The following is a 26,632-nucleotide window of genomic DNA, read 5'->3' on the forward strand; positions in this document are numbered from 1 at the left end:
CTCTGGCACATATTCTTTCCAGAACATGAGAAGCATCAGCAATGATGTACAACTAGTGCCCCCGGGGAAAGCTCGAAGAGGAAGAGGAGACACAGAGTGTTGAGGGAGGGGAGAGGTGGGAAAGGTGGCTTGAGACTACCTTTGACCGAAGTGATGGAGGACTCTCATTGGTTAATAAAGAGACTGCCTCGGCTTTTTGATAGGGCAGGATTTAGATAGGTGGAGTAGACAGAACAGAATGCTGGGAAGAAGGGAAGTTAGTCTGACGCCATGCCTCTCCTCTCTGAGACAGACGCCATGGAGCCAGCTGCCAGGTCATACATGCTGAATCTTTCCTGGTAAGCCACCACCTTGTGGTGCTACACAGATTACTAAATATGGGTTAAAGCAAGATGTGAGAATTAGCTAATAAGAGGCTGACACTAATGGGCCAGGCAGTGTTTAAATGAATACAGTTTGTGTGTTGTTATTTCGGGTGTAAAGCTAGCTGTGCGGAAGCCGGGTGGGACGAAAAGCAGGCCTGCTCACCTCATTGCTACACCGAAGACTGAGGAGGAACAGGAGAGAAGAATGGCAGTGTGTGAAGGGGACTTTCACAGGAAAGCAGGTCTCTCTGGGTCCAGGCAATAATGATTGGTCTTACCAGGGCAATGATTGCTCTTGTACTTACGGTTGCCAGCAACGGGTCATTTTCCTTCCAATGGCCTATGTGGTTTTAAATTTTTAATGCTTTATTTTGAGGTAATTATCGATGGACATACAACTGTGAGAAATACCAGAGTCGGCTCAGTTTCTCCCATGGCGACAGCTGCAGAATGTCATCAGCTCAACTGATGGCAGTCATGGGGTATTATGCCTCATGTAGTCTTCCCAAAGCTTCATTCTTTCCCACCTCCGCTCTCCTCAATCTCTTAGCCAATCTGCTACATATTCTTATAATCTCAGTCTTCCAGTGTTGGGGCCTGGACCCCAACATAAACTAACTCTCTGAACTGGCGTGGAGGCACGGGAATAATTGAGACATAGTTCACACAGCAATATCAGAAGGGAGTCTCAGGGTTCACTCAAATCCTGAAGATCACCCGTGTTTATTTTCCAAACATCTTTTATCCCTCAAGGTAAACTGAGGGGGACGTTCATTAGCATTCTGTTTCTGGGGTAGCAGCACTAAAGTCACATCCATAGCTCTGTCACTAGCTTGGAATTGACCCCTCTTCTCAGGCGATCTCCATAATTACAAAGAAAGGAGCAGCATATCCTGAGCTCGGGAGACAGCAGGTCTGAAGATGCTTTTAGCACCTCCATTGCTATTGTGGCTTGAGAGGCTGGCTGCTGTTACAATGCAGAAGTGTGGCCTTTATAATATTGCCCCACATTCCAGCAATGTTTCATAAACAGAGTCATGGAGCTTAGAACTTTGGGGTTGAAATATTTTGTCTCTGTCTATTGCGTCCAGGTTGTGGAAGGCTGTTCTTTTCCATTTGTTGACTAATAGTCCGTCCTTTGTAGCTACCACTGTTTGGTTCACTGATCATTCAAGGAAGGACCTTGTAGATGTTACCAGTTGCGGGATATTATGAACAAATCTGCTACAAATTCTCATGTGCAGGTTATTGTATGAACTTTATGTTAATTTCTCTGGGACAGATGCCCAGCAGTGTGATCATTGGGTCTTATGGTAGTGGTTTGTTTGGTTCTGCAATAATCTGGATATGCCTGCTTTTCCCATGCTGCTTACACCGTCCACAGCAGTAATACACCATGCATTCCCCTGCAGCCTTATCTGATTGTTTCTGTAGGGGGAAAGGGCCAGGCAAAGAAACCTACTCTGGCCCTGAAACCAGAGCTAGTGAAAGAAATCCACCCTGGATCTGAAACCCAAGCCAACGAAAGAAACAGTTTAGTCCCAACCCGTAACCAAAGGAACACATCCTGATTCTGAAAACAGAACTAAAGAAACACACGTTGGCCCTGGAACCAGAGCCAGTGAAAACAATATGCCCTGGCGCCCAAACTTGAGTCAAAAAAGCTTAAAAAGGCCAGTGAAATCAACATAGTTTGGCCCTGAAACCAGAGCCAACTCTGCCCCTGATCAACTAAACCAACCAATCCCTGAGCAAAATATCTTCTCCCTGGGAAAATTCCGCCCCTCAGAAGCCCTATATAAGCCTTTCTGCCTGTTCAGTTGCTGGCTGTCCTTCACCACTCTGGCAGAGGCAGCTACTCTCCTGGACTTCTCCTTCCCAAATAAATCTCTTTCTTAAAAAAGGTTTTGAGTGAAGATCTACTTTCACCAGCCCAGAAAAGAAGAGCCTTTGCTGAGATGTTCCCTTAGGAGATCTGAGCAGAAAAACCAGAAGAAATAATTATATCTGCTGGGAAACTCCCTCAGGGGTGGATCGGAAAAAGTAACTTTTCACCAGAGCTGGAGAAGATTGCTACATTTCTCAGGGGCTTCCCCTTTAGCGGAGTGAAGCAGAAGAAGCAACATCTTGGGCCAGAGCTGAGCAGAGGAGAAGAAATGGATAGCTCTGCTAGAACGTTCCCTTAGGGGAACAGAGCAGAGCTCAGCTGGAACCGCTCTCTAGGAGGAGAAAGATCGCTACACCCTGAGGGGAGACCACCCCCACCACACAGCCCCTTCAAGTCAGGCTATCTTATCCAACCTCCAGAGCTGTCCTATTGCAGCTCCAGGTATAGCCTGGCTTCCCGACAAGTCAGGATTCCATTCCTTTCCCTGTAGACGTGTAACACGTTTTCACAGTTCCATTATTGCTTTGTCAGCCTTCTCCATCAGCAAGCAGCGATGCTTCATTCTGGCTTCAGTATCTTTTTATGATGGCTAGTTATGCTGAACATGGTTCTCTGCTACAAATCCCAGTGATAGGAGCTTTGTGTATTCTTCTTCCATTTTCTAATTAGATTTAAAAAAATCTGTTGGCTTTTGAAAGTACTTGATATAGTCTCCTTACTTCTTTGTTGGATGTATGCTTTCTAAATATCTCTCCCAAGTGTACCTTGCTTTCTCATCCTTTTAGGGGATATTTTATTATGGAAAAATGCAAAATTTTGATGAGGGTCTACTTTTCAAATCTTCCTTTTATAAACTGCCGATTGTACTTAGCTTTACGTCAACTTGCCACAGATTAGAATTGCCTGAGTATGGGCTTTACCTGAAGAGTCCTGACTGCTTTGACTGAAGAAGCACAGTGATTGTGATTGTGGGTGGAGCCATCTAGTCTCAGTACAGATAACAGGGACCTTGGAGGAAGAGCATCTCATCTTCCCCTCCTTGACCTTCCTCTTGCTGCTGATTAATTTGTCCTGTTGTTGCTGCTGCTGCTGATGATCCCTTTGATCCTTTTGAGAGGTTTTCAAGCTCTCACTGTGGGGTAGGGACCAATAGATCTTCAGGAAGCTTCTGTGCTTCCAGCAACAGACTGGGACTAGTGAAACACCAAGCCTTTGGGACTGAGAAATCTTCATTGAAGGCCTCCCTCAGTGAGAGACAGCCGGGACTAGACCACCTACTGTGACTCCCATCCTTGGGGACAGTATATCCACCATGCTCTTAGCTGCCTTACAAAATTCTTATCTATCCTGTATCATATATCTGTCTGTCTGTCTATCTATCTATCTATCTATCTATCTATCTATCTATCTATCTATCTATCATCTATCTATCTATTATCTATCTATCATCTATCTATCTATCTATCATCTATCTATCTATCTATCTATCTATCTATCTATCTATCTATCTATCTATCTATCTATCTATCTATCTATATCTACTATCTATCATCTATCTATCTATCATCTATCTATCTATCTATCTATCTATCTATCTATCTATCCACCTGCCTATCTACCTATCATCTGTCTCCTTGTTTCCATTCCTCTATGGATCCTTGCATAATACACTGTCCTTTGGTGTCTATGGAAAGGCTGTTTTGTGAAGATTTTTCAGATTGTTTTCTAGAGGTTTTACAGTTGTGCATTTCACATTAATATCTGCCATTCACTTTAAGGTTTTCTGTTCATAAAATGTGAGGTCCAGGAATACCCCCCCACAGCCAGGGATGAATGGATGAATAATTGTTTTAAGATCATTTATTGTTGTTATCTGAGGTTTTCTGTCCTGCCCAGTTTCTGCAATTGTTAAGTCCCAAAGAAATCACACAGAGGTCTACATTAGTTACAAACTAATTGGCCCATTAGCTCAGGCTTCTTATTAACTCTTATAACTTATATTAGCCCATTATTCTTGCCTATGTTAGCCACGTGGCTTGCTACCTTATTCAGTGAGGCAGTCACATCTTGATTCTTCTGTGGCTGGGTCGGGACTGCGTCCTCTTCCCAGAATTCTCCTGTTCTCATTGACCCACCTCTATTTCCTGCCTGGTTGCCCTGCCTATATTTCCTGCCTAGCTATTGGCCAATCAGCATTTATTTAAAATATAATTGACAGGGTACACACCATTGTCCCACACCATATTGTAAGGCCTATCTTCCATTCATTCCACTTTGTCAAGAATAGACTCTGTCAAAATAATAGTTAACTCAAGGTTGCAAAGATGGGGCTGCAATCAGAAGGATTTGGTGTTTCACTGCCTTTGAGGTAGTTCTCAGCTTGAGTGGCTGTTGTGTATATGTTAACTTTATACTCCAAAGTACTTTCTACTTTTACATAATTTTTTTCTTTGAGTTGCATTTTAGGACAAAATGTTGTAAACGTAGTGCTTAATTATTCTTTTGTGCGTTTAAAATTAAAATACAAGTTATACATTTTTCTATACACATATATGCATACATACAAGTTATGATACATATAATATTTATTATATACATATAATAACTCATGTTTAACTCCTGTAAAACTGACATTCCACTTTTGTACTTATTGCATTATTTAATGTTGGAAAAATTGTTAGTGTTGAGAAAATTAAATGTTAATGTGTTTTTACAAGGTATTTACTGGATATATAATTCATGGCATTATATATGAAAGAAATAATGAAATGAATCAATGGCCCTGCCACCTTGAGGACCTATTTAAATCCCTGAAATTCAGGGTGGAAGAAGGAAACCAACTCCCAAACATTGTCTCTTCTCCCCTCCCCTCTTTTCTCCTCTCTTCTCTCCTCCCCTCCTCTCCCCTCCCCTCCCCTCCCCTCCCCTCCCCTCCCCTCTCCTCTCCTCTCTTCACCTCTCTTCTCCTTTTCTCTGATGTGTGTGTTTGAGACAGGTTCTTCCTGTTTGGCCAAGGTTTGTTCCCAACTTGTTATGTACACAAGGTTGACCTCTAACTTATAGTTATGTTCCTTTTTCAGTTTCTGAGGTGCTGGGGTTGCACACAAATAGAAAAATTAAATTTCTAAAGCTGTATTATCTTAAGCAGTTGGTTGTTTAGTCATTACTCTTTTGGATCTTTTGGGGGCCCTGCCATCCAGCTCCCAAATAAATACATAGAGGCTTATTCTTTCTTATAAATGCCTGCTCTTAGCTTGGCTTGTTTCTTGCCAGTTTTTCTTAAATTATTCCATCTATCTTTTGCCTCTGGGCTCTTATCTTTGTCTATTTCTGTATGTCTTTCTTCTTACCCTGTGGCTTGCTGTGCAGCTGGGTGGCTGGCCTCTGATGTCTTTCTTTCTTGTTCCTCGGTCTTTTCCTCCCTGATTTTTCCTTCCATTTTTTCTCTTATCTGCCAGCATCACCTCTCCTTTCTCTTACCTCGCTATCTGCCGTTCAGCTCTTTATTAGACCAATCAGGTATTTTAGACAAACAAAGTAACATAGCTTCACAGAGTTAAACAAATGCAACATAAAGGAATGCAACACATTTTTCATCATTAAACAAATGTTCCACAGCGTAAACAAATGTAACACATCTTAAAATAATATTCTACAAGCTCAGTTTTCCTTCATCCGAGAATCTCTAGACTTCCCTGCACTTTTTCTAGAAAGTATTTCATTTCCATGAAACCTTCAAATACTTTTCATGGTGCAGGCCAGAAAATTTGGCAGTTGAATTTGGTACCTCTTCAGAGCCCAGACACAGTGGCGCAGGCAAGTGCTGGGTTACCAGAGCAACCGTGGCTTATAGCCATTAGGCCAGTGGTCCTTCTTCCCAGAGATGACAGCGGGGAGAAGCTGTAGGCTCATGGGAGATTTCACTCTGCTTTTTCTGTTCCATGGTCTCTTGGTCTACAGGATTTTTCACATCTCCATCTTCCCCAGCTCCTCAGAGTCCATATTGCTCCTCTGCTAATTTCCTGGCTCTGTGACTGGTCTTGCTGAAGCAAGAGACTTCTCTCTTTTCATTAGTAATAATTTATGCTTTGACAATTTTGCATGTGTATAATGGATTCTGGTCACATTCATCCTAACACCCTCCTTTAGCCTCCTCTCACCGCTAGCAAAATCCTTAGCTCACCTCTAATATTCATGACTTTTTGCTTTGCTTCTGGCTTTGGTTTGTAGCATTCTGATTATAGCCAGGTGCAGGCATGCTAGCACGAATGTGACTCTACCCACGGGAATGTGAGTAACTAACTCACCAGGGCCTACATCTCTGAAGACAATGACTTCCTCTCCTTCAGCAGGCCTAGACAGTTTGTAGCTTCTCTGGGTGGAGCAGACCCATGAGTCCTTCCTCTTCGACGGAATGTTTTTCTGGTTTAGTCTTGTATGCAGCCTGTGTAGGCAATCACAACTATTGCGGGTTTATGAGTGGCAGGGCCGTATCATGCTCATAGACACCATTTCATGATCTTCCTTCCCATGGTCTGATGTCTTCATTCTTTTTATTTCCTCATCCCTATGTTCTCTGGTCCTTGGCATAGGGATATGTGTGTCTCGTTTAGTGTCCAGTGCTGAGGACCCAACAGTTGTTCTCAGCACCTTGATCAACCATGATCTTTCATGGTTCCCCAACTTCTTTCATGGCTGAGGAATAGCACTAGTCTACAGGTATGAACATAAATATTTAAGAGCCAGTTTGACACCACGTCAAATTAGCAACACAAAAGTAGAAGGCTCACCCCTAGTTTCTATGTCCTCCCCACCCCTAGTTTCTATGTCTTCCCCAGCCGTGGGACTTTGACTAGGTCCGTAACACAGTGCAAGAACCTCCTCCTATGGAGCAAGATTCAGATTTAATAAAAAAAAAAATCAGTTGGTTATCCCACAATAGTCATGACTCCATTGCACTAGAGATTGTCTCTTCATTCTTAAAGGATCTTTTCATGTGCTAGAGAATTTAGTGTTGATATTTTTCATTATTTGAAAAATGTCCCATTTTCCTTTTGAACTCCATGTTTTCTGATGAGGTATCTATTGATAATCTCTCTGTTACTTTCTATTATCTATTGATAATATCTATTATCTATTGATAATCTCTCCGTTACTTTCTATTATCTATTGATAATTATCTATTATCTGTTGATAATCTCTCTGTTACTTTCTATTATCTATTGATAATATCTATTATCTATTGATAATCTCTCCGTTACTTTCTATTATCTATTGATAATTATCTATTATCTGTTGATAATCTCTCTGTTACTTTCTATTATCTATTGATAATATCTATTATCTATTGATAATCTCTCTGTTACTTTCTATTATCTATTGATAATTATCTATTATCTGTTGATAATCTCTCCGTTACTTTCTATTATCTATTGATAATATCTATTATCTATTGATAAGCTCTCTGTTTCTCTCTCCCTGTCCTCAAAGTTGTTTCACTACGAAACCACATTGCTGTCGGTGGCCTGTGCCACTGCTGCGAGCCACACTCATCTGAGTGGCCTATACTGCCACTTGAGGCAGTGGCGATGTCTGAGTCTATCATGCTGACGAGGGTCATATGAATGTCTGTGCTGTCCATGTACTCCTGGGCGTGGGGCCACCCGCTGGAGCTTGGTTGACCTGTCTGGACACAACCTTAAAAATAAACTGACACTTCCTTTCCCAGAAGTCATCGGCTGTCAATCGTGCCTCAGTTAGGGGTGAGGGCTAACGAGCTCCTTTCCTGTCTGTTCTATAGTGTTGACTGCTTTGACTGTGTGCAGCTCATGTGCAGCTCATGTGCAGCTCATGTGCAGCTCACGTGCAGCTCATGTGCGTGTGCAGCTTGTGTGCAGCTTATGTGCAGCTCATGTGTGTGCAGCTCATGTGCAGCTCGTGTGTGTGTGTAGCTCATGTGCAGCTCATGTGCAGCTCATGTGCAGTTCATGTGTAGCTCGTGTGCAGCTCATATGTAGCTCGTGTGCAGCTCATGTGCAGCCTGTGTGCAGCTCATTTGCAGCCATTCACAGTGGCCAAAAGTTTACATGGGTGGTGCTCCTGTGGTGTCCAGATGATAATGTTTGCTAGATCCTATTTGCCTTTTGGATCTTGGTTCCTGTAAAATCTTTGTCAGATTATCCCTAGAGCCTTGTCATCTTCACACGGGTATTTACTGACATAGTTTGTCAATTTAAGAGATTTCAGGCTCTGAATAATGATGGATAGTTTGCATGCATGTTCATGGATAGTTTGCAGGGTGTTCATGGATAGATTGCGTGCATGTTCATGGATAGTTTGTGTGTGTGTGTTCATGGATAGTTTGCATGCATGTTCACGTGTGGAAGGGAATGTGATGTGTGTTTGTGTGTAGAGAGGTGTTTGAAAGGCAGGACTGGGTGTTAGGGGTCTCTGGTTGTCCTGGAGCTTGCCCATCTTCTGAGGCTGGCTGCCTACAACTGCAGGGATCCATTTGCCTCAGCCACCCCATGCTTGGGCTACTGCACCTGGCTTTTATATGTTTGACAGGTGTTGGACTCAGATATACATGCTTTCAAAATAGGTTATTTTTTTAACTGACTAAGCCATCTCTAGCCCCTGAATGATTTTTTAAATTAAAAACTGGTTTTGGTTATTGTTTTATGAGACTATGAATCATAGATAACTTTCTATTTTATACAGTTTTCTCTGTCCTTCTACCACAGAGTAGAGAGGCCAGCCTTAAGATGACCAGTTCTGGGTAGAAATCTAAGCTACCAGTTGGAGCCTATTAATATTAGAGGCAGGGGAATCTTGTTACATCTGAGTGGGAGAGTTCTGGCTCCTTACTATGTCTTACTAGTATTTCCCTGACTGAGAGAGGGAGCTGTGGTGTCTTAAAACAAATGGCCCCAAAAGGAAGTGGCACTGCTGTGGGAGTGACTTGGTTGGAGTAGGTGTGACACCTTGTTGGAGGAAGTGTGTCACTGTGCGGGTGGGCCTTGAGGTCTCCTTTACTAAAGCTATGCTCAGGGTGACACACAATTCACTTCCTGTTGCCTGAAGATCAAAATGTAGAATTCCCAGCTCCTTTTCCAGTACCACATCTGCCTGTATGATGCCATATCCCGCCATGATAACAGTGGAGTAAACCTTGGAAGCTGTGAGCCACCCCAATTAAATGTTTTCATTGATAAGAGTTGCTGTGGTCCTGGTGTCTCTTCACAGCAATAGAAATCCTGACTTAAGACAGAAACCACTGCAGCTGGAGCTGGGGAGAGTTCTTTCTCTATTAGGGCTTCTTCTACACAGCCCCAGCAGGGCAGGAAGTGCTTCTAGGTTCATTCTCTGGGGTCTGCTAACGTTACAGTAGGGTTAGGGTTAAGGACTATTTTTGCATTTGTACTTATATTCTCTTTCTTCCCTCTGTCTCTTTCTCTCTGTGTCCTTTCTCTTTTCCAGAGTCTCAATACATAGCCCGGACTATCTTCAAGCTCAGAGTCTTACTGTCTCTGCCTTTAGAGGACTAGGTTTATAGGCATGCACCGCCATTGCCAGCTCCTTCTGCAACTGAAGAATCCAAGTCCTGACCTCCTTAACTTTCTTTGGCCGAATGTTTGCTCTGGTAGTGGTAACCACAGGCTCTTGCCACAGCTTGGAGAGGGTGCAAGTTTATGCACATCATGGAGCATGGCGCTACTGGCTGTGATGATCCTTAACTACAGTAGAGTGTGTGTTTGCTGAACATTTCTCTTTCTTGTCTTGTAACTGCTGCTTCTATGTTCCTTTCATATTAAGGATTCCTGTCACCCTCTCCCTTGGGATTTCTGGAGCCTTGCTTCGCTAACACTCAAGCCGAGGTACAAGAGACACAAAGAAACAGTGGGGGCACTCCCTGTCACAAGGCTTGTTGAGTCCCGAAAGCTTGTCAATGTTCTTTTAGAGTCCTGTTTGATTAATCTACAAAGCCGAGCGCTTGTTTTAGCAGGAAAAATGAAAAACAATACACTTATACCATATTTCTGTGTATAGAAGTATCTATATAATTTCAGAAGCATAAATCTATTTAAATATTCGCTATATACTCATGTACCAACTTTGAAAGGTTAAGGAACTTTCTGAAGGGCGTCTCTGCTGCTGACAGGACCATCTGTTTTTGTTTGTTTGATGCCAATAAGAGAATCTAAGTTTATGGACCTCCATGGCTTTCTTATCCATCCCCTTGCCTTCAGACTCTAGGAGTCATGTCCTTATGTGCATCTGTTTAATTGTCTACTTGTGTGGCTATCTAATCCTCCATCCCATCTCCAGCCACATTCCATTTACTCCTTTCTGCTGTGATCACCTAATGCTCCTGGACACACTGTCTTTTCAAGGAGACATGGCTGCACAACTCCTTTACAGAGAGCTGGCATAACCCCCAATAGAGGTTCAGGTTTTATGGAAACCATACACAACAGAATTGGACCCCATAATTTAATGCACTTTATATAACATCTCCTTTTGGTGGTTTGTTTGTTTTTTAATAAAATAGTTCTTTGGGGTTTGTCGCCAGAGCTGGTGGGCATTGGAGCTTAGGCATCTCAACCCAGTTAGTGCATCTGCTGCCAGGCCTTTCCCCCTCGTTGGCTGGGCATGACAAAAGCCAGTTTGAAACATTGCCCTTGTCATCACCCTGCACGGTGGAGGTGCCAGCAGGTGGCTTAAAGCGTTTTGGTGCCTGTCTGAGGTAGTGGAAATTAAATTTCTGAATAAGGATGTTTGAACATTTATTGGAGTAGGCTTTAATTACCTTCCGATGCTGCATGGGGAGGGGAGAGTCGTTAACTGGTGGCTGTCATTATAAGGACCTTTCTGACACTTAGGAGGGGCAGACACTGGCTTGGATGATCACTGGAGCAGGCTATGGCCTCGCTCATGAATAACACATGCGGCGTGATGTCAGTACCGCAGACAGCACGCTCCTGTACAGAAGGCTTGGTAGCCTGTCAATTACCAGGAGAAGAACTCACAGTTTTAGGCTTATTTCTGTTTGTAAGCCACCACTCATTGAAGAGACTGTCCAGAATGTGTTTGGTTAATCCATGGATTCTGAATTTAGGATTTTAATGCCCACTGGATGAAGAGATTGTCAAGAATACTCAGCTCAGCTTAAAGATAGCCGTTTGACAAGAAGACTGAATGAGCTCTCTGCCTGATAAGGAATGTCCTCTTGAGTTTCCCTGAAATGGCAGCTTGGGAGAGTCAGGATTTAGTGTCACCATTGTCTGAGACGGTTCAACTGTATACACTCAGATTCTAATTATTTTTGAATAGATGACACTTTTGTATGCTTTGTAAACAAAATGTGTTAAAGACGTAAGTGGATGGAAATCACCTTTCTATTTCTGTGCCCGTTTGCCCAGTTCCTTTCTTTTCTTCTCTAATTTTAAGCACTGTAGTCTGAATTCAGTACAAATTTTTTTTCAAGAAAAATCCATGTATGGTTTGCATACAGAACGAAGAGTGTCTAAGGCACAGAACAAATGCACAATTCTTCAAACAGGTCTCCGGTGCAGACCAGATAGAGTGATTGGCATCCCTTCCCTCTCTGAGAGGCTGTGTGCCTGCTGCCTGCCTCCTAACGAGCTGTTTCCTGGACCTGTGGGAGTGGGAGACTCTGTAGCACGGCTTCCCACTGTAATTGGCAGTGATTTGAGCATTTTGCAAGTGCCGTGGTGGAGTTAGTGGTTGTCCCTCCCTCTGACCCAGCGATTAGTCTTTCCCTTACTACTCTGTGACCTGTCTCTTTGTATACAATCCTGTCTTTCTCAGGGGATTCAGAGTGCCTGACCTTCTTTTAGACCCACGTTCTTTCTCAGTTTATTTCTCCAGCGCACGGATTTTTCAAACGAGGTGGAAGATTTTTCTGTGCTGCTGTTGGAGTCTGAGACTAAAGTGCATGGAGGACTGCAGTTGTGTCTTACATTCCTGCCAGCTTCCAAGTGACGAGAATGCGATTTAACCTGGAGAGATTTGGGTTCCTAGAATATCAAAAAGATTTATTTATTTTTTTAAGAGATCTTATTTTACTCTGTTTTGGGGCACAATCTTATCATAGCATCCAGGGTTTAAAAAATATCATGTGATGAAATTGTTCTTTCAAAGCTCAGAAAGAGCTGGAAATGTGTCTTTCTTATGGCATGCTTGAAATTGGATAGACACAAATAAAGATAACTAAGTTGGAGGCAGAAATATCCAATCTTGAGTCAGCAGAGGTATTAATCTACCGAGGAACCTATTTGGGGGATTCTAATTTTCCTAACAAAATCGATGCCCTTCTGGGTTATGACTTAGGGAGGTCGGGTACCAGCAAATTTCCTTGAACTCCTCCGTGCCTGTCACAATGACAAATTGCTGTGTGGCTTCTCTGACTGAGAAAATCCCACTGCTTATTTCAAGGTGCTATCTCTTTGTAGGTTTTCGGGAACATGTACTACCTAAAAAAAAATAACACCAAAGATTTGCAGATACCTCCGTACCCCAACTTGACAGCCGTTGACATGATGGGCAACCAACAATTCCCATCTCTTCATACAGTACTATATCCTCCCAGCATCTGATTTGGAACGAGCATTACTTTCAGGAGGAAGACTGTGGACACTTCCCTTTACAGTTTCGGGAGTCAGGAGAGCCTCTTGCTTTCTGTGCTTTTTGTTTGCTTGCTTGCTTGTTTGTTTTGAGACAGTGTTTCTCTGAGAAACAGTCCTGGCTGTCCTGGAACTTGCTCTGTAGACCTGGCTGGCCTTGAACTCAGAGAGATCCACCTGCCTGCGCCTCCCGAGAGCTGGGATTAAAGGTGTGCGCCACCACTACTTGGCCTGCTTTCTGGGCTTTGTATGTACCCATCCATCTACTCATTCATGCTCCGATTAAGTCATCGTCTGGCATCAACCAACCAGCACAGACTGAGTGCCAACTGCATACAAGGCACTCCGCCAAGAGCCGCCCATCGGCTGCTTTCCTCCTTGTACTTCAGTGGGAGGGAACCATTATGCCTGACAAAGGAACTGTTGTCTGAGCATCCCGTAATAAGAAAACATGAAAATTACTGATTTTGAAAAAGACGTCAGATGTGCTACGAGGTAGCACGAGACAGGGTAAGCTGGGGGAACACCTTTGGGTAATGGGACCAGGAAAAGTTTCTCTGATGACATTCAGACTGAATCTGTAGAAGAGGGAGTGGCAAGTACTGAGCCTGCAATCCTGGGAAGGAGGCTATTAGAGCTGCAGGAGGAGGGTGACTGGGAAGTCGCAGTGTGATGGCCCTGCCCTGCTTGGAGACAAGTGTTTTCCTGGGGCCAGGAGGAGTCACGGCAATGTGCAGAGGCAGCAGGAAGTAAACAACAGATGGACGGATGGATCTGGGGCTTAGGAGAAAAGGTGAAATAAGATTAGAGACTGATAAAACAATTCGTGTGCAGTAATTGACTGTGGAATTGTTATTGATTCTCTGATTCCCTGAGATAGAGACAGCAGGAGGCTAACAGTCTTGTGGAAAGATGAGGAGGTGAAGGTGGGGTGAGAAAGAGAACACACACACACACACACACATACACACACGCACACACCCTGCAAAATACTCTCAGGTAGTTGACTGTGGTATATCCATGTGAATGAGCATTATTCAAGCATTAAGCCGACTATCTCTTGGATCTATAATTTAATTGGAAACTCATGTTGATTAAGCACTGGGAGTATCTGCTGTGACCAATGCTTTTCTAAATGCTTCCCGCTCATGCGATCACTACTCAGTTTCTCAGTGGGAATGCTCCTATTATTACCTCATGATCGTTGACAACACAAAAGTATTATACATTAAAACACTTGACCAACTTCCCACAACTAAACAGTCATGGAACCTGGACTTGAGCAAGGGTTGAAACCCTGGTCATGTGCTGTCTCTTCCAGCACAAGTATCTCTACACATGTGCTGCCTAAATTCCATCAGTGCCCTTGCCACTAGCTTTAAGGATGTCTTTCTCCCAGTCATCTCTCTCCTAGGGACATTTTAGTTCCATAGCCACCCAGTGTGTGGTCATGTCTCCACATGGAGTAAGAGTTTTCTGTTCTTCTTTGTCTTTGAGCAAGTATTTCCTCCTTCAGTAGATAATCCCTGGGTTTAAACCACCACTGTTACCAAGCTTTGGTGGCATACACCTTTAATTCTAGCACTTGGGAGGCGAAAACAGGCAGACTCTCTGAGTTCACGAGGCTTGTCTGGTCTATAAAAAAAAAGTCCAGGAAAGTGAGAGCTGTTACACAGAAAAAAAAAAAACTGTCTTGAAAATGAAACAAACAAGAACAATGAAAAACCCACAACTGTCTTCATGGATCATCTCTGGAAGAATCTACTCCAGGAAGCTGAGAGCCATCATTGCTTCTAGGGATTTCGTCTTGGAGACCTCATATTGAGTTACATTCAATTAAAAAAGAATAGGACAGAAAAGAACCCGGCTGACATCCCCCTCCCTGTTTATTTGGGCAGGCCACTGCATAGACACACTAATCAGCCTCTGGGTCTTCATGGAAGGGAAGCAGCCAACCTCGCATCCAGGATGGATTTGTTTGTGTAAATCCCTTCTGAGTCTGTTAGAGTGAAATCTAGGTCCCATTTCCTCTGTGTCTCGCTGGATGAAGACTCCAGGAGATCTAGCAGTGTATTTTGGGAAATGGGGAGTGATGGAAAAGAGAACCAGAGGGTGGTGAGAGCTTCTGCCTAGGCTTTAACCTTTGCCATTTTCCATGAACACAGGCATCCAGCCCCTAGTAAACCGCCAATAAACAACAGACAAGGGATGCTGTCCTGTTAGGTGAGCTCAGTGCTTTGACCTTGTGAGGCTGGAGCTTATAGCGTGTGCAAGTTACCTGTCCAGGCAGTCTCTATTACATCCATCAGTGTCTTAGCTACAGAAATGTTCAAACTTTCCACCTGAAAGTAGTTGAATCTGCATAATCAAATTGATGATAAGCTAACAGGGGGAAAATAACCAACTCCACCAAGGTGTGTGTGTGTGTGTGTGTGTGTGTGTGTGTGTGTGTCTGTGTGTGTGTGTGATGGAAAATATGAAATTTTAAGAGGGGTCAGATACTTGAGGCACAAATGCCTCTGCGGAGGGGAGGGGAAGCAGGAAAGCTGTACCAACTCTCTTGTGGTAGCAAACAGTTTCTAGAAGACAGACTGCCTAGAGGCAGTGGCCTGGCACAAAGTTGCTTTTGTCTTTCTTGTGGGGTAGGAGCAGGATCTTTGTGGGTTAAGTGTGAACAGCAAGACCGGAGAGGATGGAAGGATGGCTGCTTTGCTTTGGCAGGTTTGCTCTGTGGGTTGTTACCTGAACTTCTGGGAAAACCTTTCCCTGAGTTTTCTCTTCCCTATTTGCTCTCAGTCTGAAATTCAAAGTATCTGTTCAGTGTATTGTTTTCTGAGCCCAAACAAGAAAGAGCATACTGGAACTGAGCCACAAAGGGACAAGGTTTTTAGACCCATGGCGAAGGAAGCCCTTTCTATAAAGCCATAAAGAAAGCAGTAAACATACTGGCAATTTTCCTCAGGAGACTCAAGATGACTTTCCTTACTAGCTAGTCAATATATCATCTATACTAGTTTGCATATTTTATGAAATAATAGAATAATTTATACAATGCAGTGCTATACTGCATTTATTTCATGTGTTTGAATACCAGGTACACTGTTCTAGCTAGAGAGAGGTATAGACATACAGCAATCCAGTAAGGGCCTAGCCTTACAGAGAACTGGTAATTGAGTGGGGGGGGGGTGACATAAATGACAAGGAGGTAAAGACCGTAAGTCATTTCAGACCTTGTAAGCTATCCTGTTGGTCTAGAGACACACCGAAGCAAGCCCTTGGTGCATGCAGGAGTGCATGCAGTGACTCCAACCCTAAGTGACATGTGGCATTTGAGGGTATTTCAGCAGGGAGCAGAACAAAATTTCATGGATTTCTAACAAAATGTTTCAAACTAAGGATTGGACCAATTATCAGTCTCAATATCATGATCTAAGACTGAGTCTTTTACAAAAGATGCCTTGTATAATTTTTTAGAGATTTATGTATTTTGTGTGTGCACTGGAGTAAACATTGTGTGTGTGTGTGTGTGTGTGTACTGCATATGTGTAGGTGTCCCCAGGCACCAGAGAGTGCTGGGTGACCCTGGAACTGGAGTTACAGCCGACATGGATTGTTGGAAGTGAGTGCTGGGAATTGGGCTATACGGAAGTGCAGCGGGTGCTCTTATTCCCTGAGCAGTCTCTCCGGCCCCTAGGCTGTATCGTTTGATTTTCAGGACAATGCGGTAGGCAATATAAGGGTTACGATGTCCATCTAGCTCATCCTCCACATCGAAGAGCAATGAGACCATTGATGAAAGTGAAGTTATGGATTAGTTGGCCTTTAAATTGAGGAAATACCCAGGTTATACCGATGAGCCCAATTGTAAACACAATTAAAGCAGAAGAGATCCAATTTGAGATGAACGTGACCTGTCGTTCACAGATAGATAAGGAAGGCCAAGAACCAAAAAAATATAGGCAATCCTTAAAAGTTGGAATTGACAAAGAAGTTGGTTCTTCTTGCAAGGATCTCAATACACACACACACACACACACACACACACACACACACACACACACACATTACTCTTGACCCTCAAATTCTAGCACCTCCGTAGGACTTCCAGCTTGCAGAGGTGTAGATACTGTGGATTAAGCCACTAAGTTTGGAGTAATTTGCTTGGCAGCAAGTGAATACTGCAGGTGGAGATAATTATTTTAATTTATGTAGATGACGAGTTGGGGACTCCCGAGATGCTCAAGGAATTTCCCAGGATCACTGGGAGCAGGAAAGCAAGGTCTGACTTGAAGCTAACACACTCAAATGCTCAGAATGTACACAATCCATTTACACGTAAGATCCATGAGAGTGTTTACCAGTGCCTAAAGATAGCATGCAGTGTTGAGCTCCTGACACAAAGGTCAGACCACGGGTTCCATCTGGGGCAATTGTCAGTGGGGAGAATGTGTTCCCCATGAGCAGGTATGGTGCCGTGCTCATAAACGTGGTGGAAGCATATTCCTACAACCGTGACATTTGAATACAAGTCATGGGATCATCGCGATAACAAGGTTAACAAATGACGTGTCAAACAGGCAGTCATCCTTATGCATCTTGTCAGACACCGGATATGTGAAATTCTAAAATAAAACCACTGTGTGGACCAATCAGACGAAAACCTGATTGACAAAACTTAAAAGAGCAGTCACGAGCCAGGCCTGTTTACAGGAAAGAAGGCAGATGTGAACTGTGGAAACAGTTTGGTATTTGCTTTCCTTGTGTTCACCAAATGAACACAGAAGCAGGTGAGAGGTCAAGGGACAGTGGCTCCAGGAAGTGGGAAGAGGACACTCAGTCTATGGGAGCTTGGGAGTGGAGCTCACAGCATCGGTTAAACCCTCATAAGCTGTGAAGGTCAAGCAATCAGTACATGGACAACCAAAGGCTTGAAGGCCACATCTCTAGCACTAGGAAGCCTCTTAGGCTTGTAAGTGTCCACGGTTGTCTTCCTCCATAAGCCAGAGCACAGACAGGGGCGACTTAATCCTTTAAAGTCATTGCTTCGCTAGACTTATCTCAGAGAAACCAATTCCTTCCTGGAAGGCAGGTCAGCTTTGCTCTATGAGCTTGGCCTTCACCTTTTTTATTATTCACAGGGGTGAGTCACCATTTGGAATAGTAGACTCCGTGGCTACCCTTGGAAAGATGTGCTGGTAGCAGGTGCCAAGAATACTTAACTAAGTACTAAAACCAGGTAATGCAGAATACTTAGCTGTTGTGGGAATTCCTTTCCGCCAATAGGTTTTTTGGTACCAGCCTTAGGGTATGGCTTCTGTGTGCAGATGCAATCTCTTATAATGGAAAAGAAGGATCTCTCTTGTCTTCTTGGGAGGTTGGAGTGGAAGCAAGCTTGTGGGGTTGTTCATATCTCTCTGGGCAGAGCAGCAGGACATGGGGGCTTCTACCTTGTCCTATATTCTGTGTGCCTGTTTCCCTTTCAATCCCATTTCTTTTGTATCCGCAAAATAAGGACAATTTGTAACTCTCTCATGACCTCTTGCTTTACTTAGCTAAGTACTACAACTAGGAAAGCCATTTTCTTGAAACTCCATTTCAAGCAGGTAACATAATTAATATTAGTTCATCTGGGCCTTCAGCAGTCCTAAAGATGGAATTGATTTATTCAGTGAATGCTGCATGAACTTATCCATGGTGGCACATGGTTCTGACTACAGCTTGGTTTCCAGCTATGGGAGATGAGTGTCCTTACAGTAGGTCCCAAGAAACACTTGAGAGTCTGTGTCTTGTTGATCGCAACTTGGTCTAATAAGCCAACCACAGAAGATATACAGAATCCTAGGTTCTAGAAAGTCTAGAACGGTGACTTAGATCAAATTGTTTTGGATACTCTCATCTCTATAACCTCCAATAATGCCAGTTTTCTCCCTTTCTGAGTCAGTACGGAAATAGTTTTGTTTTTTTTTTTGTGTGTGTGTCATTTGTGAGCGTTGACTAGGACAGCACACAGAGGGTTCAGGGAGGTTCCTGCCCAGAGCAACACTCAGCAGGTAGTAATTAGGGATAATTTTTGTTAGGCAAGATGCTCACAAGGATGCTGCTACTTCATGACTGCCTTGGGCATCGCTTTTCCTGAGCTGTCAGGCAGGAAGAGCACCGGTACCTTTAGTCTAGCGTTGTGGTTAAATGTGGATTTAGTCCAGTGGCTAGCACACTGTGCATATTCAATGCTACTGCTGTGCAGGCATTATTAAAATCACACTGCACATTAGAGCCAAAGTCAAATATGTGTATTAAGTAGGCTCAGTAGTTAGTAGAAAAGCCACCTTTTAGAGATGTAAAAAAAGGAGATTTATATTAAAGTCTTTTTTCTGGGCCTCAAGTTGATTGTCCTAGGTAATGTGACAATATCTCACTAGACACTCTAGTGGCCATTTATGTCCTTGCAGACCTGACCACCGCACGCCTCTGGCTTCACAGCTTCCAACTATCAACACCTGAGATAACATATGGATTTTTCTCCATTAGTCATAGCCTAGGCGTGGGGTGACCCAAATGGGCTGGAGAAGGGGTCACATCTTCCAAGCAGCCATGGCTCCTTGCCCCTCAGTGGGGCTGCTGCACTGACTTCCATGTTCTTTGACAGAATAAAACCTGGCCACAGCAGTTATCCAGAATGAAGGGATTTTAGCAACTTTGCTATGGTCTTTGTTGCCGTTTCTGAAGTCCTTTTTTGCCCTTGACTTTCTTTCTAACTTGGGGTCTCCTCCTGGAGGAGTTCAACTTAAGACACTTGGTTTCACAGGAAATCATGGATGTTATGGCTACTGTAAAACACAAAACACTCTCTGTAAATGACGATTTGCTCTTGTGTCAGCATGTGGGGCCCCCAGACAGCTGTCTACCTGAGTCATTGCTGAAAGATAGCAGGGTCCTCTTATTTACCTCTTACATTAACTCTGGCCTTCACATTATTATTTGGGAACTAATGGGGATGCATACTGTGCCACCTTCCTCCAGCATTCTGATAATTATCTGAATTTATCTCATTTCATTATCTGTGTGTGCACCTTTTGACCAATACTAAGCTATCAACTCACAAGTACAGGGGTCAGAACTATCTTCCTCCGATCACATCTCTCTGAAATCTAAGGGTGTAGTACCCACAGCTGTGCTTGGCATGAACAGGAGCTCAGTAAGTATTGATGAATGAATGAACCTATCTCAGTGTGGTAGTTTGAATGTAATTGGCTCCCATAATCTCATAGGGAGTGGCACTATTAGGAAGTATGGCTTTTTTGGAGTGGTTATGGCCTTGTAGAGGAAGTGTGTCACTATGGGGGCGGGCTTTAAGATTTCCTATGCTCAGGATACTGCCCAGTGTCTCAGTTGACTTCCTGTGGCCTGCAAGATGAAGGACTCTCAGCAATTCCTCCAGCACCACACCTGCCTGTATACCCCATGTTCTCCATCATGATGATAGAGTAAGTAAGCCTCTGAAACTAAGCAAGCTACTTCAATTAAATATCTACTTTATAAGAGTTGCTGTGGGGTTGGCGAGATGGCCCAGCTGTTAAATGCTAGGCTCACAACCAAAAATAGAAGAGTTGCCATGGTCCTGGTGTCTCTTCACAGCAATAGAGACCCTGACTAAGACTCAACATTCCCATTTATTAGAAGTTGAAATATTAATATAGGATCCCAAGAATTCATCTCCCAGCTTCTCCTGGAATTGACCCTGTACATAGTACAATGTTAAAGCCTAGAAGTTGCTAGAAGAGAAATGGAATTGGGTCCTTGCCGGTTGCTGGAAACCGTGTACTTCCTGGTCTTTTAGAATGGGATCTCTTCTTGTGTCCAAGATCTTTCATAGTCTTGCCCTTCTCAAAGCCTCAGCTCCTGTGTCTTTTTATTCCCTTGCATGTCCTAGCATCACTAGACTCAGTGCCAGTTGTCCTGAATTTAAAGGCACTGAGTGCTTCCTCGTGCCCACCTCAGGCTCCCAGGCACACTTGCCTGTGATCGGCTATAAACCTTCAAGTCTCTGCTTCAGATCATCTGAGAGATGTCCTTGCTGATGTCCCATTCCCTTTCCCTCCCCCTTGTTTTTTTTATCTGCAGCATCAAACTTATTCTTCCTCATTTTATATGTTGACTTGCTTATTATCTGAGTCTTCTAATCTTGAGATGAACTCCAAAGGTTCAAGCAACTGTAATTTCTCTCAGCTCAGTACAGTGAGAAATTTGGTCCGTAACAATCTCAGCCTTGCATCAGTTTGAGTAGGTTTTGATCTCATCACTTAATTCAACTTTGCCAGCCAATCATCGGACAGAACTGAGTGTCACACAGTTCATTAGCTTTTCCCACATGCAACCAGATAATCTCTTGTCTCCAATCCTTGGGGTAAACTTTTGCAGGCCAGTTTCATCGGCTGAGTAATCGCAGTAGTGGCGGTGACCAAGGGAGTAGGCGCTTTGTTGCTTTATAGTGCTTTCCCGTGGTGAACCCACGATACCAGCCACAGCCTGAAGGACGGATAGTGCCTGCTCGTGTTGACAGTGACCTCCATCACGCAGGCACCTCCAAGGGTCTCTTTTTTCCTTCTCTGTGTTCACTTCTCCAGGAATTGAAGGCAGTCACGGAAGGATTTATGTCCAGGTCCTATCTCTGGCCCATAGTCTGAAGTGTTTAGTGTTTACTGGCAGGTGCTCCTCTTATGTAAACTCACCTTAAGTGGGCAGACTCCACCACTGGGGGGTCGCCAGTGGGTAGCTTTTACAACCCTACTTTCTTCTGGATACCTCAGAGTATCTTTCACAATTTTCTTAAAAAGTTAATTTTGTGTGGGGGAGGGTTGCACATCTCCACGAACATACATGTGGAGGATGAAGAGCAACTTCAGGTGTCATTCCTTGTTAGCCATCTGCCTTGGGCGTTTTGTTTGTTTGTTTTGCTTTTTCATCTTCCTTTTTGAGGCCACTGTCCTCCCAGGCTAGGCTGACTGGCCACAGAACCCGGGTGCACCATGATGCCCCACTTGCCATATGCATTCTGGGAACTGAACTCTGGTCTGTATACAAGCAGCTACTGGCTGAGTTACACCCAGTCTGGCTTCCTATTTCTTGATGAAAAAATTCCAGAGCAATGTTGCTCTGAGGTTGTGATGGACCAAATTTCCCCTGCCTTCATCAGCAACACTAGGAATACACCTTTTTATTGATGTTGTTTTTTTTTTAATTTCTTCCTTTTTTCTTAGATTTTCCATTTGTCACCCTGGTTGGCTTCCTAGAATCACCTCTCAAGCAAGCTGCTTCTGTCAGGGGCTCCGGTTTGTGAGGTCTCATGTCTGGACATTGCACACCGTGTGCTCTAGTTCCTTTGAATGGCTTACCTTTTCCCCTAAAAACAATCTTCAGGGTTTGTACCCTGAGCTGCAGGATAGAGATTGGGCAACCGAAAGAATCAGACCTTAAGGGTTTTCCCAGGCACATTGGTAGCCTCCCACGTGCCCAAGGTGGTCCCTAGAGCCTTAGCTTCCTTCTGCTTCCAGACTGTCAGTGCCTGGAGATTGTGGGTATGGAAGCGACACAGAACTTTGTGGAGAAGTCACTTGGGAAGAAAACGGAGTCACGAGAGTGGCAGGGTGGGGATTCTAACTTAGGCGGTCTGATCACCCGGTCCACCCTTCCTACCTGCACACTTCAACTCTCCAAGGAAGAAAATAAGTTGGCATCTGGAGACTCCATACTCAATCTTGGTGGTCTCAGGCCTCCCGACTACACCGATTATTCCTTGCTTTTTCCTTCTCCATAAAGGACAAATCTTTGTCTCTTTCCTGAAACCCAGTGGACTAAGCCAGTTTAGTGAAATCCCTGTTTGATAAAGGCAGCATTTTACAGTGCCCCTGCAGTGGACTGTGAAGGCATGTCTGTAATCTCAATCAGGGAATTCTGTTTGTCAGAGCCCCAAAGGGCTTTGGACCTGTGACAGTCTATCAAGGTGGGGTCTGAGCTTTGGAGAGCTCATGACTATGTATGAAGAAGAGGTCACTTTCTCCTCCTGCACTGAGCAGAAGGTAGAAGTCTCCAGCTAGGAACCTGAAAAAACAGGGCAGAGCAGGCATGGACCTGTGACAGTCAGCTGCACCTCTCACTCACTGTGAAGCAGGTGATGTCAGCCTTTAGGGGGCTAAGCTTTTCTTCCCCAGTACGAGGAAAGCTTTCTTTCGGGTGCTCTTGCACCTCATTATCCACACAATAGTTTCTGATATCATTCCAAAAACTCTTTTCAAAATACTCTCATAGTGTCACACCCCCACCCAACCCGTCCTCTGCCGGCTAAAAAATTCTTTCAAGTACCTTCATTAAGTTTCTTTCAGATAAAGATAGAAGTCCTAATTGTGGCCTCCAAGTAGCTTTTACCCCTGTATGCCTAGGCAGGTTTGCCTTCCGTGAATCATCCCCCAGTCTCTATGCTTTGGCAACCCTGTCTATCCCACTTGCCTCCTGCTATCAGAGCTCAAATCTGCCTGGCTCTACTCCGCGGTGGGATGCTTCCTTCTGCCCTGGCCTCGTAAAGTTGGTGGTGCTCAAGCCTGAAGCTCCTTCATTTTTCTCCCTGACTAGCTCAGACAGATGCTTCTGGGGAAGATGGTGCCGGTATCACATACATTGTAACAAGGGTGAGACTATTTTAACCCAGTTCTGTCCTATTAGAATGCAGATTTCTTATACTAGAGCCTGTTTCTGCCTTCTTAAACCAGTATTCCTTCCTTGACTGGAGCAGTGAAAAGTGCTTGGGTGGTCAGACTAGGTCAGAGGTTAACTAAGCAAAGAACGCTGGATCGGGAAGCAGGAGCGGGGGAGGGAGCAGGAGACAGGGGTGAGGATGCTAGAAGCATCACATTTAACCTTTATTCTCTCCATGTTAAGGCCAACGAGGCCCCAGAGTTGTGATTCTTCATTGTTCAGCCAGGTTGTATGCAACAACTTTATTGAGGTCAAAGAGATATCACAATACAGATTTATCCAACAGGATTTAAGAATCTGGTTACAGACAGCATTTGAGACAGGCTATTTTGTGCTAAACAGCTTCCAATGTCACAGATTACAGAAAGAATTTGTACATCAGTTATGACTATCTAGAAACAACACATATGCTTAGCTTGCCCTGCCTGTTGGGCCTTGTTTCAATTGAATTAACATGAAGAAATGAAGATTGGCATTTCCTTGATAATGAATATATTCTGGACAGCCTTTCATGAGGACCCTCTTTGGGATAGAGTGGCATAGGGAAGCCATACAATTTATGGGTGATAGACAAACCTAAATAAATAATTCTGTCAAGCTATAACTTGATATTTCTAATAATTGAATTGAGCAACATTTTAGCTTTAAAAGTAAACAAAGTCAGATGTTTGACTGGTCACGTAGGACTATAGAACACATTTCTTAGTACTACTTAAACTGTGATGTTTAAAGCTGCATCTCTGCGTGCTAAGAAAATGCCACTCTACAAGCATAGGGTCATTGTGCCTTATCACTCCTGGCTCACAGGGTAAGAGCCACAAAACGCCATAGGAAGTTACAAGAATGTAAATATATACTTAAGGAAATCAGATAAATACTGGGCAGTTACCATACAGAATACTATCTACAAACAGAGAAACCCTCCAGACCTTGGCTCTAATGCATTCAGAATTTAGGTAAAGTCAGAAAGACAAACTTGCAAAGTCTACAAAGTAGTGCATACATGTCTTTAAACACCCACTTAACAAACTCATGATGCAAACTGAAAAATCTTTAGAAATACAGTCAGATGTTTATTGAGTGAGAAAGTGCTTATGCATGCGTTACGTCATATAAACGTTGTTTCATCAAGTGAAAACGGTACAGAATAGTTACCTAAACATATTTATAGTCCTAAAGGGTCTAAACTAAAAAACACTAACACATGCATGTTGTAGCTTACCAAATAGTCTTCTAGAAATCGTTAAAATGTCTCTTGCAACCAAACACATAGAAAAACTCAATACTACTGAAGTTATTAATGCACATTACATATTAGAGACGTTAAGCTACAAAATGCTTCCACTATTTCAACACACATACAGAATGACCACAAAATTATGTGTGTATATAGCAAGGTACTTTCTAATTATCCAACTGTGATGAATAATGTATCTCCTCCTCATGACATCTCGTCTCTAAGTACCATTTATCACCACTCAGGCCTTTCTGTCTTAATGAGGACTACAGATCTCTGATTTACATTCAACTTTCTCTGCATTAATAATTGATTGAAACTCTTAAAAAAATTACTCTGCGACTGAAACGAAAGGTGGCGAGGCTCTCGCCAGAAGAATTTGGGTGATACTGGGTTACATCTGATTGTTAAAGGAAGTGGGGCCCGTGGACTGTTGGCCAAACTCATCAGAAGATGGCTCCAGACTCGCCTGCTGGCCATAGCCACCGCTTGACCCATAGCTGTCTTGGTTGTACCCGCCCTGGTTATAGCTGCTGGAGTGCTTCTCCATGGGGTCAGACAGGTATCTCTGTCCCGAGGAATGCCAGCCGGTCTCCTTGAAGACAAACCAAATGTTGCCGGCCCAGAGGATAAAGTTCAAAAACCCAAAGACCTGAAGGACAATCAGAGCAAGAGGTTAAAAGACTGGATAGAAATGCTAGAAGATTCCATTTACAGCAATTCCTCACAGTGCCGTGGGTGATCCTGCACTTTACTTTTGAAGTTTATTCGATTTTTTTTTATTCAGAACCACTATTTAATGTAGGATTTCTAAATACTTTCGATATGCCAGGCACTACATGAAGGGCTTTTATATATTGATCCACCTGGTCTAAGAGACCAGTATTACTCTACATTATATGTCTATATTAAAAATATGGAAACAAAGAAAATCATCTGATTCAGGTCACACTAGAGATTACAAGCAACGGCAATCCACCTCTCACAGACCAGAGGGACTCCAGATAAGTACTGCCAATCAACAGCCCGTTTCCCCATTTGCCTATTCTTGAGGGGGTGGGAATGTCCTCTTTCCTTGGTCTTGGGACTTCACTCCCCTAGCTACCAGCACCGTGGACCTGGGAGTTTCAAATATAAACCTAAGAGGAAAAAAAACCCTTTGTCTCTATTTTCTGACCCTAATGTAAATCGGTTCCAACAGATTTCCACCCAATTAAAGACTGCAAACTGTCCCTGCTGCTGCCTGCACAGCCCTAGCTCCAGAAGGTCCTACAGAACCTGGACAGCAAGCGAAACAGCTGCTCTCCCCGGACTTGGCTAACGTTCCAGCTTTGATGTTACAATGTCAGCAGGCAGTAGTCATAGATGATTTTGTCGTCATCCATTATCACGGATTGTCAGCAAAAAGACTGGGCTGTCAGGTTCCAAACCCAGGACAAAGGGCTGAAGGGCCTTATTTAACAATTTAACATATCAGAGCTGGACCCGGCTGCCAGGTTCTCCCAATAGCCCTCAGTCCCTACCTATGACAGAGAATGACTCACATACCTTACCCTTTACCCTGAACTGGCCAGCCTAGGGACTGGCCTGCACTTGAACAATGTATTGTTACTAATTGTATAAATTCTTCTCATGATGCTGACAGTTACATTGTAATTAGATAGCCTCCACAGGTACTTCTGCCAGTTAATCTTAGCCAACCCTGGTAGGATCATCTTGTAGTTTACGCTGTGGAAGAGATTTCTAA

General features: G+C 43.6%; 1 protein-coding gene and 1 long non-coding RNA gene across 2 annotated transcripts in view; one reads left to right on the forward strand and one right to left on the reverse strand.

Moving 5' to 3' along the window:
- Positions 1–279: 279 nt before the first annotated feature.
- The window catches only part of LOC119827936, a 31,060-nt gene continuing 4,707 nt past the window's right edge, over positions 280–26,632 (forward strand). Inside the window, exons 1-2 of the long non-coding RNA XR_005287732.1 lie at positions 280–338; positions 18,038–18,135. This is a non-coding gene — a long non-coding RNA (uncharacterized LOC119827936). The remainder of the gene's footprint in view (positions 339–18,037; positions 18,136–26,632) is intronic.
- The window catches only part of Synpr (synaptoporin), a 319,444-nt gene continuing 318,091 nt past the window's right edge, over positions 25,280–26,632 (reverse strand). The window contains exon 6 of the mRNA XM_038349891.1: positions 25,280–25,537. Coding sequence (XP_038205819.1) covers positions 25,280–25,537 — 258 coding nt within the window. The remainder of the gene's footprint in view (positions 25,538–26,632) is intronic.

The sequence above is a fragment of the Arvicola amphibius genome, chromosome 12 (genome assembly GCF_903992535.2).
Source record: "Arvicola amphibius chromosome 12, mArvAmp1.2, whole genome shotgun sequence".
Classification (NCBI taxonomy): domain Eukaryota; kingdom Metazoa; phylum Chordata; class Mammalia; order Rodentia; family Cricetidae; genus Arvicola; species Arvicola amphibius.